The sequence below is a fragment of the Fonsecaea multimorphosa genome (assembly GCF_000836435.1).
Source record: "Fonsecaea multimorphosa CBS 102226 unplaced genomic scaffold supercont1.53, whole genome shotgun sequence".
Lineage (NCBI taxonomy): Eukaryota > Fungi > Ascomycota > Eurotiomycetes > Chaetothyriales > Herpotrichiellaceae > Fonsecaea > Fonsecaea multimorphosa.
This window is the reverse complement of record NW_015971687.1, coordinates 60,786-76,523: the sequence shown is the minus strand read 5'-3', so window position 1 is coordinate 76,523 and position 15,738 is coordinate 60,786. Positions and strand designations below refer to the sequence as shown.

Sequence of the window (15,738 nt, the reverse complement as noted above, 5' to 3'; positions counted from 1 at the left end):
TGGAGGCAGTTGTGTGAAGGGAGTGGAGGCAGTTGCATGAAGGGATTGGAGGCACAATGAAAGATGCACTGTTTGAAACAATGTGCATGCAATGGAGCACGATAGACGATCTCAGTCGAGGAAACAGAAAACTGACTTACCAACTGATCGATGTTGTAGAAGGAAGCTGGGAGATCGATGTTGCGCATCTGATCTGTGTATCTCTTTGGTCGCTCTGGATCTCGTGCTGGATCACCTCGAGGGGCATTTCCTTGAACTTGAGGTGGTGGACCGCCAGACTGGCTGCTTCGACGACTGCCAGGAGCCTGTGACTGAGGTTCGAAGCCTCCTTGCGGGACACCGGGACTACCAGCACCAGACGCAGCAGAGGGAGCTGTAGAGGCACCACGACCTGCAGAGCCAGGACCGGACTGTGAGGCGCTTCCTCGAGAAGCAGGCCCATCAAAGCCGCCGCCTGGGACTTGGAGTCGATCGCCACGACGAGAAGAGGTTTCGGACGGCTGCTGACCCCTAGTCGCGCGGCCGGCGCCTCTCTTGCGGGCTGCTCCAGACATGATGACTCAAAGAGCGGGTAGACTGGTGATTGCGAAGTCAGTATGTGGGTTTTGTCGAGAGTAAGACAAGACCCGGATCTGGCCAAAATGTGGGTGTGGTCGATCACGATGAGGAATGTGAGAACGTGAGGATGAAGAGCTAAGAGTTATGGGGTCTACGGTAATGAAGATGAGATGGACAGCCGATAGAAGGGGAAAGAGGTTGTTGATTGAGGTTTAGGGAGAGTTTGTGAATCTGTGGTTTGTTGTGTTGTTTGTTTTGCAGGTGAGGCAGACAAGAGATGAGGTAGAGAGTAAGTGTTGGGAACGCAATCACAACTTCTTGTTTGGGACTGTGTCTCTGATGCAAGGGTTGATTGCTGCAGGAAGGTGGGAGCGACAGAAAACAGAGATGCCAGTTACTCACCTGTGCTGATCTGCGAAGGTGGAAGTTGGCTGGTGAGCGATGCTGTTGGTGGTAAGGTGAGGCTGGTTCTCGAGAGTTCCCAGGCACGCGGCTGAGAAGACTGGAGGAACAAGAGCTGTCGCTTGCCTCTCGTAGAGGAAGCTAAAGAAGGTGGACGATGACGAACAAGGACAAGGAACAGGAAGAGAATGAAGAAGGTTGGTATAGAGAAGGGATCAAAGTGGTCGAAGGGAGGAGGGAGGAGTAGATATTTGTAGCCTTGAGGCTCAATCACATGTTCTCAATCAATGCAAGACGCGCGGCGTGACACAGCAAGTGACAGAACAGGACGCGAGATTGAATGGTGAAGGCACGGATCTGAGAGATGAGATGAGAGACGAGAGTGAAAGGGGGCAGCGTCGTCTCCGTCGTCTCAGTCGTCTCTCACTTCTCTCTCAGATCTGGCCAGACTTTCTCTGTGTTGAGCACTGGCGGTGAGGGTGGAATACAAAACAAAGTTGAGCTGTGGACACACCCACGACACTCATTCCTCTCCGCATATCAACTATTCTCCATCCATTCTAGCCTCACTAGCCTCAGCGGCACACAAGACGCCGTACCAATGGCTCGTCAAGCCCTGGCACCAACCTTCTCATCGTTGCCTGCGGAATCTGCACAGCCCATTGGATCAAACCGCCATCAGCAAACACTGAAAGCACCTCACGCGAACACCCTTACACATACTCCCTCCCCGTACAGTCTTCTACCCAAGGCTGCCCTGTATTATACAGCAAGGAAACAAGAGGGGGACGACAGGGACAAGAACTGGAAGGCTAGACGCAGTCCAAACAACCAAGATATTATTCTCTGAAATTTCAATGCTGGCTGGCTAAAACTAGCCGACTTTTCGACCCCGCGAAATTCCAATGTAGCCTGCCTGTCTGGGGGCTTTGTGATGGCGTCCATTTCCTGCCATCTCCCTTGATCAGGACTCCTAATTGGCTAAGATGCTGAAAAATGAAGTATTGGTTTTACATCACGCCCTGCCCTCCCAATCCATCCGTCGCCCTCCAGTACAGTGGCCGTGTCTAAGCGTAGCGGAACGGTGCTAGTACCCTTGTCAGTGACGTGGTTTCGAGAGCTGAGACTATGACAGCCACTTACCTCCCCCGTATGGACTTTGTGTAACGCTAGGCGGCGGCGCGAAGCCTTGAGGCGGGATCGGCACTGGTGGATGCGGATAAGCTGGCCAACCTGGCTGAGGTGCTGGGGCTGGAGTCTGGCTGTGCTGCGCTGGAACTGCTGCTGGCGGAGGTAGACGAACGTCTCGAATGAGCTCCATGATCTTCGTGGCGTCAAATCTGGTATCGACATACGTCGAAGCCTTTGGTAGGATGCTCAGAAGGTAAACAACTGCTGGGGGTAATGGGGGAGGAGCTTGGAACTGTGGCATCCCGATGGGAGGGTTGATCTGACGCTGCTGCTGCTGCTGCTGTTGTTGCTGCTGTTGTTGTTGCTGCTGCTGCTGTTGATTCATGCGGCGGCCCGCTGCACCCTTCAAGGGCGACTCACCGCGTGCCAGTTTACGTGGCCCGACATCCTCAAAATCATCTGGGAATGGCCGCTTCGGAGAGTTGGTTGTAATCGCGTCGATCACCTTCTGTATGGGCGAGTTGACGACTTCCGGCATCTCCACCGACGGCATGACCGCAGTCTGCAGAGGCTTGACTTGGTGTGGTGAGATGACGGGGTACGCGTTGATGGTGTCAAAGGTGGATGTGTTGTATCGGCTGGAGAAGAGTTTGAGCATAGGATCTTCCGGGAAGTGCTTCTTCATCCGCTCTTCCAGCGACTGGACTTGAGCCAGTTCACCGTATTTGGATTCGTAGTCGTGCAGGAAAGCAAACAACGGTTTGGCCTTTGCTGTATGTGCGGCGTCATCGTGAGCCAGGAGTCTCTTGACCGTAGTTTCGAAAACCGCTCGTGCATTCGTGACATCGTTGATATCAAAGAGGTGCTTGACGTACTGCAACGGGAGGTAGTCGTCTTCGGGAAACAGCTTCATACCACGGTCGAGGATCTTGGTACCGGTAGGATCCCGGTAGCATTGCCACTCAATGCGCGCAGATTCGACATAAAAGTCGCTCGTAAGCTTGCCTCTCTTACGTGCCTCGCCAAAGACAGCACGGAACCCACTAGGTCCCCGTTCTGTTGGCAATCCTTTCCCCTGCACTCGTCTGGTTGCTCGCATCAGCGCAATCCAAACATGCGAGACCATTCGACTGAGGACATCGGTCTGTGCTTGGGCAGTCTTCTTGATCGTCTCAATCTGACTATCAATGGCAGCCTTCTTGGCGGCGACGTTGGAAGCGTTGATGTCGTCGTCCTCCGACTCAACTCCATTGCCAGCAGCAGTGAGTTCGACCTTTTGAATGTCCTGCTTCTCACGGAGCGATACTTTCTTGATCAGATCATAGAGTGCGTCCAGAAGTTTGTCATACGGCTCTCGAATCTTCTTCATCCGTTCTTTGGCGCCAGGATCTGCACCTTCGTCGTTCTGGGTCGATGCCTCAATACGATCCGCCAGTTGAAACGCCAACAGGGGGGACTCTGGGTTGGCAGCGATTCCTTGGTTGAGGAGCTTGGTACCCTCAGCGTCCAGGCCATTGTTGAAGCAGAATTCAACTGCATCATACCACATCTCAGGCCAGAATTCTAGGGCCATGAGAGCTTGCTTGTATGTGAAGAAGATCCGATTCTTGTACGAAGCTGGGTCTTCATCTTTGAGAACAAGGTTATCTTCTTTCTCCCACTCAATCCACGTCTTCCATAGACTGACTTGATGCATATACTCGGCATGACCCTCGAAGCCAGGCGCGGGTGGAAGTTGCGGCCTCGAAGTCCTCTTTAGGCCCTTTGTCAAGTTCTGCAGCTGGGTAAATGCCGTTCTGGCAGTCATATAGATTGGTGACTTCTCTTGAAGGTATTTTCGACCCTGGAAATGTATCAGCATAGGGTCCAAGCCATGCGGTGTAGTTTCGAACCCACATTGATCTTGTTCAGCCCTGTCTCAAACGCATCATATTCTTTCCAAAGCGGCATGGTTGCTGCGGTTGGCACCGCAATAGCTTTCTGGTATGCCTCTCGCAGAGCGTCGACTTTTGCCCCATCTTGCCAGCCGCTCCCGCCAACAGTTCCGGGACCAGTCTTGAGGAAGTTGATATAGTCTTGCCATAATTGGCCTGAGTCCTTGTCCATGCCGATCGTCTTGAGAGCAAAGGTGAAGGAGTCGTTGATGATGGTGTACGAGCGATTGATGTCACCCGTTTGCATGCTGTTCCGCCGGCGGATGTAGTTGATGTACAGAGACCAGAGTTGCACATCAAGCACATCAAGCAAGGAACGATTGAAGAGGGTTTCCATAGCCCGCATTCGATCCTGCTCCTCTTCCCATTTCACGTATGCACACCATTGTTCGGCCTGGAGTTCATTAGTGCACTGCAACAGATACGACAGAGGACAAGCACGTACGGCCAGAGGAAAGACTTTGAGATATTGCTCGTACACCCGACGGACATCTTCTTGCTTGTTTCGACTCTTCAATTCGTCGATTAGTTCAAGATATGCATCAATGTCACCACGAGGGTCATCCTTGATGCGATCTTCCAGGATACCAACCACATCATGAGCTAGTCGCGACTTGGGTAAGCCTGGAGCAACAGAGGCATTCACATGCGAGCGAGGTGGAGAATTCTGAGTCGGATGATCAGGAGCAGTGTGAGAAGGTGTGGCAGTGGCAGCACGCACATCAGCACTGGCACCAGAAGGAAGAGTAGTGGAAGAAGAAAGGTCAGCGTCAGCAGGACTACCAGTGGCCTGGACAGGAACAGGAGTGATTCCATTTTCTTGTTCTGGTGACTGGGAAGCTCTATTAAGGGGAGTGGAGTCTTGATTTGCAAGGAGAGGAGCAGGTGTAGAGACATCGAAGTCTAGCCCCACGGATGGATCGTAGACATCAACCTCATCCTTTCCGTCTTGTGTCCCTTCCTCATCTTCAGGATCATCATCAACTTCAAAACCACCCCTTATGCGGGGCTTGGACTGCGCAAGAGTGGGTGTAGAAGACTGGATCATGGCTGGGGTGGCCGCTTGAGAAGAGAGCTGGCTGACTGGTTTTGTAGGAAGAGGATGAAGAGAGGACTGAGTCGGAGATAATGTTTGATCACGTTGATTACTGACAGAACTCTGCTCTGAGGGAGAAAATGGATGCGACAACTGCGCAGCACTTGCGCTTGGCTGATCGGGGGCAGCCACAGTACCGTTGAAGTAAGATGACAGCGCCGCCGTTCCAGAAGATGGCGACGGCAGCCCTGTATCTGGATTCGCCATACCGTCCTGCCTACTCTCTGTAACCGGTGGAAGGGAGTGATATTAGGAGATGGGAAGTTTCTGTGGAGGTCTCAGTGTTGATCGTCTGCTGGAGCACCAGAAGAGCGCACTCACCTTTTGCGCAACAGTAACTAGGACAGCCTTTCAGAACCGACCATTATCGTTGTTGCCGTCTTGAAGGACTGTTAAGTGATGGGTACAAGATCGGAGGATGTTTTCTTCGATGGAATCTGGTTCACTTCACACAATTTCGAGTGTCACTGCCAGTGGCACAGCCTGTGAGTCTGTGAGTCTGTGATGGCGCATGCCTTGAGGTTGGAATTCGTCATTTGAAATTGCGGCGAAGAATTTAGCGGCCTCGGCTAACTTTCCTCCGGCTAACTTGCCCTTGATTGTGATTGCGGGCAGTCTGCGGAATCAGAAGCCAGCGACGCGACTTTCAAACGCGGCGATGGCTCTCTCGCGACCTTGGATCCAGTTCTCGCAAACACTCCTTCCACAGTCCCTTCAAACGGTCACAGTTTCTAGACTTCTGTTCCAGAACATCATCCGAACGTCCAGTCGGACGCTGAGATTAACGCGCAATCGACGACTTCTGTCGCGCTTGTCGCAACCATGTCGGTGGTTTCTCTGCTGGGCGTCAAGGTCCTGAATAATCCTGCGCCATTCACGTCACCCTACGAGTTTGAGATCACATTCGAATGTCTTGAACAACTCCGAGAAGGTAAACATGTGGCGGGACGCTCTTTTCTGCTTTGCAGATAGGCTGACTACTCTCTGGTAGATCTAGAATGGAAACTCACCTATGTGGGCTCTGCCACATCGGCAGAACACGATCAAGAGCTTGACTCTCTGCTCGTCGGGCCCATCCCTATCGGTGTCAACAAATTCATCTTCGAAGCCGATCCTCCCAACCTCTCCCGTTTGCCACCATCAGAAATTCTCGGCGTAACGGTGATTCTCCTTACGTGCTCCTACGACGGAAGAGAGTTTGTGCGCGTCGGTTACTATGTCAATAATGAGTACGACGACGAGACATTGAGTGCCGACCCGCCTGCCAAGCCTGTCATTGAAAAAATTCGCCGTAATGTGCTCGCGGAGAAACCCCGAGTTACCAGGTTCGCCATCAAGTGGTAAGCAACACATCTGTTTCTGTTAGCTGCTTTGTAGCTGATGTAACTCTGCCGATAGGGATTCCGAAGAGTCAGCCCCGGCCGAATATCCTCCCGATCAGCCTGAAGCCGACACGCTCGATGACGACGGAACCGCATATGGCGCAGAAGAAGCGGAGATGCAAGCAGCGCTGGAGAAAGAATTGGAGGAGACCGAAGCGAAGATGGCGCGAGAAGAGTCTACCAATGGAGATCAAGAAATGACGGACACCCACAAAGTCAAAGACGAGGAAGAAGAGGGTAGCGATGCCGAAAGTGAGGATCTCGAGGAGGAGAGCAGTGAGAGCGAGGACGACGAAGAAGATGAGGAGGGTGCAGAAGGCGAGGATACAGAGATGGCAGAGGGTGATGAGAAGTCTACCGCTGCTCCCAGTGCGGCTTCTGCGGAAGCGACCGGCGAGAAGAAAGGGACACAGACCAAGCAGGAGGTCATGGTTCATTAGAGCAACGTGGGAACACATAACGTTTGCACAGGTTTCGAGTCCGACAGCAAGGCGTTCGGTGTATGGCTTGGGCGGTTATTCATGTGAAGACGAGCGACAACATGCATGCATATTAGATGAGACGAAGAGCATGAACTGATCAAGGAAGAACATTATTTCGACCAGGGGGTCGCGGACAGCATTGTCCCAGCATGGTGGTGTTGACATATGCTTGCGCTGGTGGTACATATCAAACAGAGGTCGGGCTAGTCGCTGGAAGAATTATGTTGACCCAATTAACTCCTCTGCTGTCCTTGATCTCGGAAAACAAAGTCCATAAAACCTGGCTGGACAAGGAGACAAGTCCACGACTCTTCTCGTCCTTGTCGTCTCTCATCCAGACAGCCGTTGACAGTGCCCGAACCTTTCAATATGCGACAGGAGGCCCCGGGAGGCGAAAGACGACGTCTAGTAGTAGCCTTTGCTTCTGGCATCAGTTTTCCGTCCTGAAAGTTCGACAGACTGACAATCCTCGGCGTACCACCCGTCGTATTTCTCTTCGCACAGGAGTAAAAGACACATACAGGATCGATCGTTCCAAACGTTGTCAAATCGAAGTGATTGGCTATATAAGACATTGTTGCGCAGGGTCATATGTTGCGAAATAGGAGAAATTTGGTAGGTGACCATTTCAGACAGCAGAGTAAACGGCCGTGACATTCCTGCCGCACACCACGCGCTGCTCCATTCTTACTTTCCTCCCATCCGCCTTCAGCCGTACATCATGCATGGGGGTTAGATGCAATCTATGTTCCTCTCTTCGTCCCATCTCTGCCTCGCTGGCCATGTCTAATGGCCGTATGTACGTCGGAATCGGCACGTTGTTCCGCTTGCCCGTGCCTAGCTGGTAGAATTCGTTGCCTCCCCACCAGAGCACGTCGGAGCCCCAGTTTGTATCGTCCTCCGAGGACTTTTCCGAAGCATCCAGGTAGGTCACATTGTCGAGCACCGCCGAGGCGTGAGTGCTGCCGACGGAAATCTGCGACATCCGGATCGGAATCACTTTTCGGGTCTGTTCGTCGTACTCGAAGAGGCCCGACAAGGATGGGATGCGTGTAGGTGTGCCTTGGATATGGGTCCATTTCCCATTTCCTAGAGTGCCCCTAATTCCCAGGCCGCACGCCCATGTATCGGCGTTGACCTTTCCCAAAGTTGAGAGTGACCTCGGATCTTCATCCGGGCTTGCAATCCGGGTGGCATCAACGGTGAAAAAGCTGTTTGAACCGCCAGCGGCGATGGATGTGACTTTGGAGGATTGATTCGTGCCTTGATAAAGACGAGTGGTAGGCAGGAGAGAAGGCGTGTCAACGAAAGGAGCCTCTGGGTTGAAATCGAAACCAAGCTGGCCGGAAGAGTTGTCGCCAAAGGCAAAGACGCGGCCTTCTTTGTCGAGCACAAGGGAGTGGTGATCCCCGGAAGCAAGTTTAGTGATCTCGAAGCCCTTGAGCGTAGTTAGTTCGTGGCACATATCATATCGGCCGTCAGGACGAGTGAGCCATGTCATTCCCGGGACGCCCAGTTGTCCACGACTGGGAAAGTCCTCGGTTCCTGAGGCGGCAGAGAAGACTCGTCCCGAGTTTGTGAGCAACAGGACGTGCTCAAGGCCACCGCTGATGGCAATCACCCGTTCTCCTCTCCGCAAATCCTTGGGCTCGAGCTTTCTATAGCTAACTGACGACGTTGAGCTCCTCCAGAAGGGGATCCACGACTTGTCTGTTTCCTTGTGTCCACTTTCCTGGTCGGCCTTGGAGACCGGTATCGAATATACGGTTCCATTCTTGCCCAGCCCAATGATACGATCTCTCGATATCGCAATGGACGTCAAATTCTTGCCTTTTAACGTGACTGTCGGCTGCCGTACATCCTCCGAATATTCGATACCCCATTGCACCAAGTCTCCATTTTCAAGGACTGCAGCACCAAAATTCCTGTCGAGCTTAAGATCTCGGAGCAGGATATCGTCGAACCAGGTCAATCTTCGCGGCGTCTTGATATATGTTTCATTTGACTCGGGGGCCACGACTCGACCGGTATTTGATCCCCACGCATACACGCCGGGGTTCTCCCAGCTCTTCTTCACTTGGAGATGCTGGGAGCTGATTAGATCCCTATTCTCTTCCTTGGAAGCGCCCTTTCTCTTTTTGGATGTTTCAATCACGACCTCTTGTGAATCTGAAGGAGGAGCTTCTGCCTGCACAGCGTGGAACTGGGTGGTTGTGTAGACTATGGCAACGGTGGCTGCAGCAGCAATTACAGCGGCCGACGGTCTCTTCCATGCTTGATGAGTTGCAGCATAGTGTGAGGTCTTGTGGGAGAAGTGTCTCGACTTGGAGAACGGTGCACGAGATCTCAATTGTAGGAAAGTGACCTGTTGCGGACGAGCAAGGGTGCGAACGGCGGTGGCGGGCAGAGTCCTCGAGGGCATGGTTGCTTCGATACTGGCGAGTATGCGTACGCTATAGCTCACATTACTGGAGAAGAAGTCGTTCTGCCGTAAACATGTAGATTGTCAGAGCGCACTTGATAGAGAGCATTGCTCGTATTCGGAAATCATGTGCGTCATTGAACCACGGCCACAGCCTCGTCAATTCGCGTGGAACAATATTGGTGGCTTTCGTTCAGCCTTGCGTTATGTACTCTCCGCCCGCACTTCGAATGCCTGTTGATGTTGTACCTATTCAATGGTCCACAGGCAATGAGAAGCCCACCATTATGCCCTCATGGCAAGTCTCGTGAGACACGTCTAAGGAATCAGCACTTCTTCAGCAGCTAGCTCACAGCCATGGCTTCGGAAGGAGGAGAAAAGCTGAAGAGCGAGGAAGATGCCACTCTAGCACAACTCGAAAGCGCAGAAACAGAACTCGAGCTATTCAAGTTATCTGGGGACATAGACCATGTCCTGCTGGACGCCAGTCTCGATGAATACCAGTGTGTCCCGACCTTCCCCTCAGACTGAGTTATCCTCACTGACCATCGGGACAGGCAGTATCTCGACCAACTCGACGCCGCCAGCGCTCACCTCGATACCCTCGTCTCCTCCACCGCCGCAACACTCGACGAACTTTCTTCCATCTCCGCATCCTTCAAGTCTGTCAGCGCTCAAACAAAGTCCTTTCAGGCCCAGTCGGCCTCTATCCTAGAAGAGCAGCACAAGAGCGAAGTCGTCGCGCAACAGATCGCCGAGAATCTGCGGTACTATGAGCCGCTCGAACGAATTACCCGTCGACTCAATGCGCCGCACGCAGGTAGTTTCGTCGGCACCAAGGACTTTTCTGACATGCTGGTGACCCTGGACGAATGCATAGACTACATGCAGACACACCCATCCCACAAGGAAGCGGAAACATATAGGTCCCGGTACAGGCTCTTGCTTACTCGAGCATTGACGCTGGTGCGCAATACATTTTTGACGGCGGTGCGGGAGATCACAACTGAAGTTGCCGGTCGCATTGCAGCAAAGCAGCTCAACGATACAACCATGTTCGCACTTCTCTATGCAAAATTCCGGGTGGGGGCGGCCGAAATGAAGGAGGTCGGTTTGGAGATTCAGAAGCGTGCCAACCCACCAGCGGACGCAGAGCCAGGGATAGAAGGGGAATACCAAAGCCTAATGAACGAGTTGCACTCCAGCTTTGCCGCCTGTCGAGGGAGACTGATCCTGCCCATCGTGCAGAAGCGCCTTGCGGAGACGGCTCAGCTGCCCAGTTCCAAGGACTTGGTACAATTCGCAAGGGCCAGTATCGGCTACATTCGGGGTATATGTCTTGACGAGTTCGAGCTGTGGTCGGAGTGGTTCCATGGCTATCGAGGACTTTACGACTTCCTCGAGTCCATTTGCGAACCACTGTACGACCACCTTCGGCCTCGGATCATTCATGAGAACAAGCTCTCTAAGCTTTGCTCTCTCGTCACATTGCTCCAGACACGCTATCTTCACGATGAGGAAGAAGACGGCCCTACAGACCTGAATCAACTCGACTTCTCTGCGCTCATCCAACCGGCACTGGAAGACGCACAAACTCGCCTTGTCTTCCGCGCGCTCGCGATTCTCCGCGAAGAAATCGAAATGTTCAGACCCAAGCCCGAAGACCTGGACTATCCCCGACTCACCTCCGCTCCGCCCATGTCGGCCACCGCTCCGCTTTCGGGACGCCGCTCCTCCCGCGACGCTTTGACACCCCTGCCCAAAACCCCCACCACCAACGATCTCGACGATGATTCTGGCGAAGAAAGTTCCTTCACATGGACACTGGCCTCGTCGCGCCGGTCCGCTCTCAAACACTGCTATCCCACCCTCTCAAGATCCCTTCGCCTCCTATCTCGCATCTACCGCCTGGTTAACTCGTCAGTGTTTGACGACTTGGCGCACCAAATTGTGCACCAGACCACCCTATCTCTCGTGACCGCGTCTCAGCAAATATCCGCAAAATCCTCGCCAGTCGATGGACGACTTTTCCTCCTCAAACACCTGCTCCTTTTGAAATCCCAGATAGTGGCGTTCGACATCGAATACGTCACCCCGGACGTGAGCTTTGACTTTTCAGGCGTAGCATCCACATTCTGGGAGATCCGCGAACGAGGTGGCCTCTTCAACCCCGCAAGTTGGATGAAACTGTTCAGCTCTGGCGGACTGTTGCCTCGAGTGGTGGAAAACATGCTGGACGCAAAAGTCGAACTTGACGGCCAGTTGAGGACAGCGATCAACGAGTTCACGGCAGGGTTCGCAGCGGATATGTGCAAAGATCTTCCCAAGGATTTGGAAAAGACGGGTGGGCCCAGAAAAGGTGGTGACCGGGAGAGCATATTGGCCGAAGCGGTGGAGAAGACTCGAATAAGGATTGAGAAGGAGATTCCCATTCTGAGAGCTAAATTGGAACAGTATCTGGATGACCATCGCACGAGAGAAACCTTGGTCGCCGCGGTGGAGGACCAGGTCGTGCAGATCTACGAGGCTTTCTTCGACGCATACACCTCCCAACAATCCGCTGGGAAAGCTGGCACGCGGAACGGGAAGGTCAATGGCGCAGCAGCGGCGACGGTGACCACGCCCATCTCACGCAAAGGAAAGAGCCCAGAGAATGCAGTGTGGGATCTCGACACATTTGCTGAATGGGCCGAAGGGCTGTTTAATGTCGCGTTGCCCAATGTCGAAGACGAGGATGAGGATGGGGATGGGGACGGCAGTCATCTCGCTTCGAGGAGTTTTTCGAGGAGTGGCAGTCTTTAGATACAGCAATTTCTCGCTGTCCAGATACCAGATACCCTCGTATCACCGACCATGTCGAGGCTCAACCTGGTTCTGCCATGTGAACCATGGACATACTGGGCTGCTGTATGTAGGGTTTTTGTGATGACGGCCACGGGCCTGATTGATATCTGACGAAATCAAACTTGAACCATGATCAAGTCCCGCAGGGTCGTCGCCCGAGGTTGACTTTGCCCCTGCCGCGTCCCGTCTGGAGTTTCTGAGCCCGTTCGACCCAACATCTCGCCGCCGCAGCGATGCCTCCTGAGACGGCGCATTCGCGGTCCAATAGGGCCTGGATCGTCTTCTGCAGAGGACTCGCTTCAGCTTCGTCCCTTGCACCTGTGACCGCACGGTCTGCGTGGTTCACACTTCCATCTGTTGTGGGATGCGCCGCTGCGTACGTAGTAGCACCATCAGCACCAGCGGTAGCAGGTGGAGGATGAGCAGTGGAAGCTGTATGTCTATTCCCCACGATCCCGATGTTCCGCGTGCTCGGGATCCGCATGAGTGTCAATTCGACGTCGGCTCCGATCTCCTGTGCCAGCGAGACGACCTTCTTGGTCAAACAGGCATACATGGATGTGTCGTCGGTGTGGTTCGCTGCTTTGGCCTTGGCAGCTCGAAGAGCTCTGAGGTCGCCGCTGGCGGGTTGCTCCCCTCTATTGTTGTACCTGTTGTTGTCACTGCTGCTATTAGCGTCCGTAGGCACGGATGACGATGATGCGATCATGGCTTCTTTCGGTGTGTAGCGGTGTCTGGCACCACTCAGGGCATGTGAACAGCATGGAATAGCCAAGAAGGGCAACGGTGCGTCTGGAGATGATAGAGTGGCGAGAATCGGCGTCCACGGCGTGAGTTCGTCGGCGTGGTTGGAGATGATGAAGGTTCCCGGCTCGAATATCCCGTTGTGAACCCTTGAGCCTCCTCCTGCTTGTTGTTGTTGCAGCCCGTTGATCTCCTCGGCGGGAATATGGTCCAGGAACGGCTGCGGAATGCATACCATCTCATCCACATAGTTGTCCAGCTCGAGAACGTTCCATGTCGTCCGTCTGCGGGCGTCGAAGCCACGGCCCCGGTACCCTTCCTTGACAAGCACGTAGGTCAAAACGCCATTTCCGCATGCAATGTCCACAAAGCCCGGGAACGTGTTTGGGAGTGGGTACATCTGCTTCCAGAGCTCCATAACAAAAGCGGCAATGGCGAGGTCTTCGAACACGTGCTTTGCTGGTTCGGTCTTCTCGGCCCAGCGGGATATGAGGTCTTGGGCGTACCGCTGTTTCAGCCGTGTGTAGGTGTTTTGGACTGTGTGCTGTGGGAGGATCGTGTCTTTCAGGGCTGAAGGAGCCAGGGACAAGCTAGTGGTCAAGGCATCTCCCTTGGCCATCCCATGGTTTTCTTTTTCTGTGATGGTTCTTTCTGGTGCAGGGTCGTTCTTTGCAAGCCTGAGGAATGTTTGAAGCAGTGAAATGAATGTTCGATGTGTCCGGGCTGGTAACGGGTCAGGAGAGGTTGGGAAAGGAAGGAAGTGAACAGAAAGTGTTGTCTCGGTGCCCTTGTCCTCGTGGAGATATGCAAGAGACTTGACAATCGGATGATACCACGGCACGTCAGCCTCAGCGTCGACTTGCGGCTGATAAACAACGATATATCCCGAACTCTCATCTACCCCTTCGACGAGGCTGTAGACGTAGCACCACTGATCAAGCGGACGGTCAAGTTGTGGCTTGCGAGGAATGAGTTTCCTCAGGACCTTTCTCTGCAAAACCGCCCCTTCAAAGACTGGTGCCGAAGAGAATGGTTGAACAACATCTTCTGCTTCTTCTTCACCTGCGGGCTTGTCGTCGCTGTGGGCTCCACTGGACCGAAGACAGAATCTCTCCCTTTCCGAGACCGTCTTGAGCCGGTGTGCACTGTCGTACAAGATGTCGGCCCGGAAGAGGTGGGTGGAGTTCAGATTGGGCTTATCCAGCAACAGGTCTGTGACTTGAAGGAACTGCTCCGCCGAAATGCTGCACGTTTGCATATACTCTGGTGCGGTTTTCCATTCCGTGTGAGCTTCTTTCAGCCTGTCGAGGGGCATTATTCTTGCGATGCCCCTGCCACCTGAGGACTGCACATAGGTAGACAGATCATTCGAGTCGTATCTCATGAATCTACCATGATCTAAAGGCACAAGAGGATATTGGTGGTCGTCACATAGAGCAAATGGAATGAAGCCAAGAAACGGGCGCGGAGATGGAGATATGAGTCGCACAAAAAAGAGGTATTCAGTTGGTCTCTTGCAACAATCACCGCTTCCTACAGTTTTTTGATTTCAGAACAAGGGGCAACAAAAATGGAAAGATCAAAAAGAAACAGAACCACACAGGTTATGAACGCCCTGGGAGAGGCCTGTAATCATTATTAGTACTTTAAATTTAGGCCTGAAGAAGGGATCCCAACGTACTCGAACTCTCAACCTTGAGATATCAAAGCTGCTTAAAAGCCTACTCTAAAAGTCTCACTACATCATAATTAGAATCGAGACACGCCTAAAGACAGAGACAGAGCCTACCGCGCTGACCAATTGTGCCACCAGGGCGCAAAACTTCTGTAAAGTTTGTGTCTTAATTTAAAACCGAATTGTTGGATATTAAAATATAAAATTAAGCTGCGTGGATGGCCCAAACAATTCCCGGGAACCTCGGTATCTAGGGGGACATACACCTCCCACCACCCTGAAAATGGCTTGGCTTCCTTTTCTGTCAGACTCGGACACTATGGAATGGAGAGGTAGCCTCATAAATCCTGAAAATCACGCCTACTATATTGCTGACCGAATATCACCTTCAATATGTCGCCTGCTCCGTTGTGACTCTGGTTGATTTTCTCAGTATCAATCCCCTCCTCACTTTGCACGCGAAGTCGGCTGTTGCTTGTCTGTCTCCTTTTCCTGCCGCTGACGTGCTTGAACCTGTAGCAGAGTCTGCACCATGGTGTTTGTACGCGTACTGTTCCTATCATCTTCCCCAGCCGCTCCTACAAGGCGGATGCGCTCTTCGAGTACATCTGCTTGAAGCCCCCTCTCCAACGCCGCGATGGTGTCTTGTCTTTCTTCGATGACTGGCTCCTTCGGGCACTTCGACTTGATGTTCATGAGGACGTGAGTCAGCAACTCGGGAGTCTCTTCCGCAATGCTACTCCTCGATGCGTCAGCAAACGACCTCACTGGCGGAATTCAGGGAAACGTACTCTTCCACTTCGAGCTCAGGGGCCAGAAACCGCACAATTCCCCAGCTTGTCGGCTCCGTCACCAGCTGCACAAATCGGTCCGCCGCTTCCAGTTCGGCCTGGTGCCTAGCTGTGTCCCATGGTTCAACACTTTCAGGCTCCGATTTGAGATATTGGAGGTAGTCGATGGTCACCCATGTCAGCTGATTTGCCGCTTCAGGAATGTGCATGTCGTTGATGTTGCCCAACAGCGCGGTGATTCGGGAGCGGTCAAAGTTCGACGAGGCCATCGGGACGA

General features: G+C 53.0%; 7 protein-coding genes across 7 annotated transcripts; 2 read left to right on the top strand and 5 right to left on the bottom strand.

The window, feature by feature from the left end:
- Positions 1–140: 140 nt before the first annotated feature.
- On the bottom strand, positions 141–554 carry Z520_12323 (uncharacterized protein; the record flags this gene model as incomplete). Its single annotated transcript, XM_016782809.1, has 1 exon — positions 141–554. A coding segment is annotated over one exon (414 nt), but the record flags the coding sequence as incomplete, so codon positions are not given.
- Positions 555–2,086: 1,532 nt separating this feature from the next.
- On the bottom strand, positions 2,087–5,328 carry Z520_12322 (uncharacterized protein; the record flags this gene model as incomplete). The annotated part of the gene is made up of 3 exons (XM_016782808.1): positions 2,087–3,934; positions 3,988–4,419; positions 4,471–5,328. The coding sequence occupies 3 exons, from the start codon at positions 5,326–5,328 to the stop codon at positions 2,087–2,089; spliced, it is 3,138 nt and encodes a 1,045-aa protein (XP_016626118.1).
- Positions 5,329–5,943: 615 nt separating this feature from the next.
- Positions 5,944–6,943, top strand: Z520_12321 (histone chaperone asf1; the record flags this gene model as incomplete). The annotated part of the gene is made up of 3 exons (XM_016782807.1): positions 5,944–6,052; positions 6,113–6,461; positions 6,520–6,943. The coding sequence occupies 3 exons, from the start codon at positions 5,944–5,946 to the stop codon at positions 6,941–6,943; spliced, it is 882 nt and encodes a 293-aa protein (XP_016626117.1).
- A 670-nt stretch (positions 6,944–7,613) lies between these two features.
- Z520_12320 (uncharacterized protein) lies at positions 7,614–9,407 on the bottom strand (the record flags this gene model as incomplete). The annotated part of the gene is made up of 1 exon (XM_016782806.1): positions 7,614–9,407. The coding sequence occupies one exon, from the start codon at positions 9,405–9,407 to the stop codon at positions 7,614–7,616; it is 1,794 nt and encodes a 597-aa protein (XP_016626116.1).
- A 357-nt stretch (positions 9,408–9,764) lies between these two features.
- Z520_12319 (uncharacterized protein) lies at positions 9,765–12,209 on the top strand (the record flags this gene model as incomplete). The annotated part of the gene is made up of 2 exons (XM_016782805.1): positions 9,765–9,910; positions 9,965–12,209. The coding sequence occupies 2 exons, from the start codon at positions 9,765–9,767 to the stop codon at positions 12,207–12,209; spliced, it is 2,391 nt and encodes a 796-aa protein (XP_016626115.1).
- A 175-nt stretch (positions 12,210–12,384) lies between these two features.
- Positions 12,385–14,310, bottom strand: Z520_12318 (uncharacterized protein; the record flags this gene model as incomplete). The annotated part of the gene is made up of 1 exon (XM_016782804.1): positions 12,385–14,310. One exon carries the CDS (start codon positions 14,308–14,310, stop codon positions 12,385–12,387), a length of 1,926 nt encoding a protein of 641 aa, XP_016626114.1.
- Positions 14,311–15,117: 807 nt separating this feature from the next.
- On the bottom strand, positions 15,118–15,730 carry Z520_12317 (uncharacterized protein; the record flags this gene model as incomplete). Its single annotated transcript, XM_016782803.1, has 2 exons — positions 15,118–15,406; positions 15,462–15,730. The coding sequence occupies 2 exons, from the start codon at positions 15,728–15,730 to the stop codon at positions 15,118–15,120; spliced, it is 558 nt and encodes a 185-aa protein (XP_016626113.1).
- Positions 15,731–15,738: the final 8 nt, after the last annotated feature.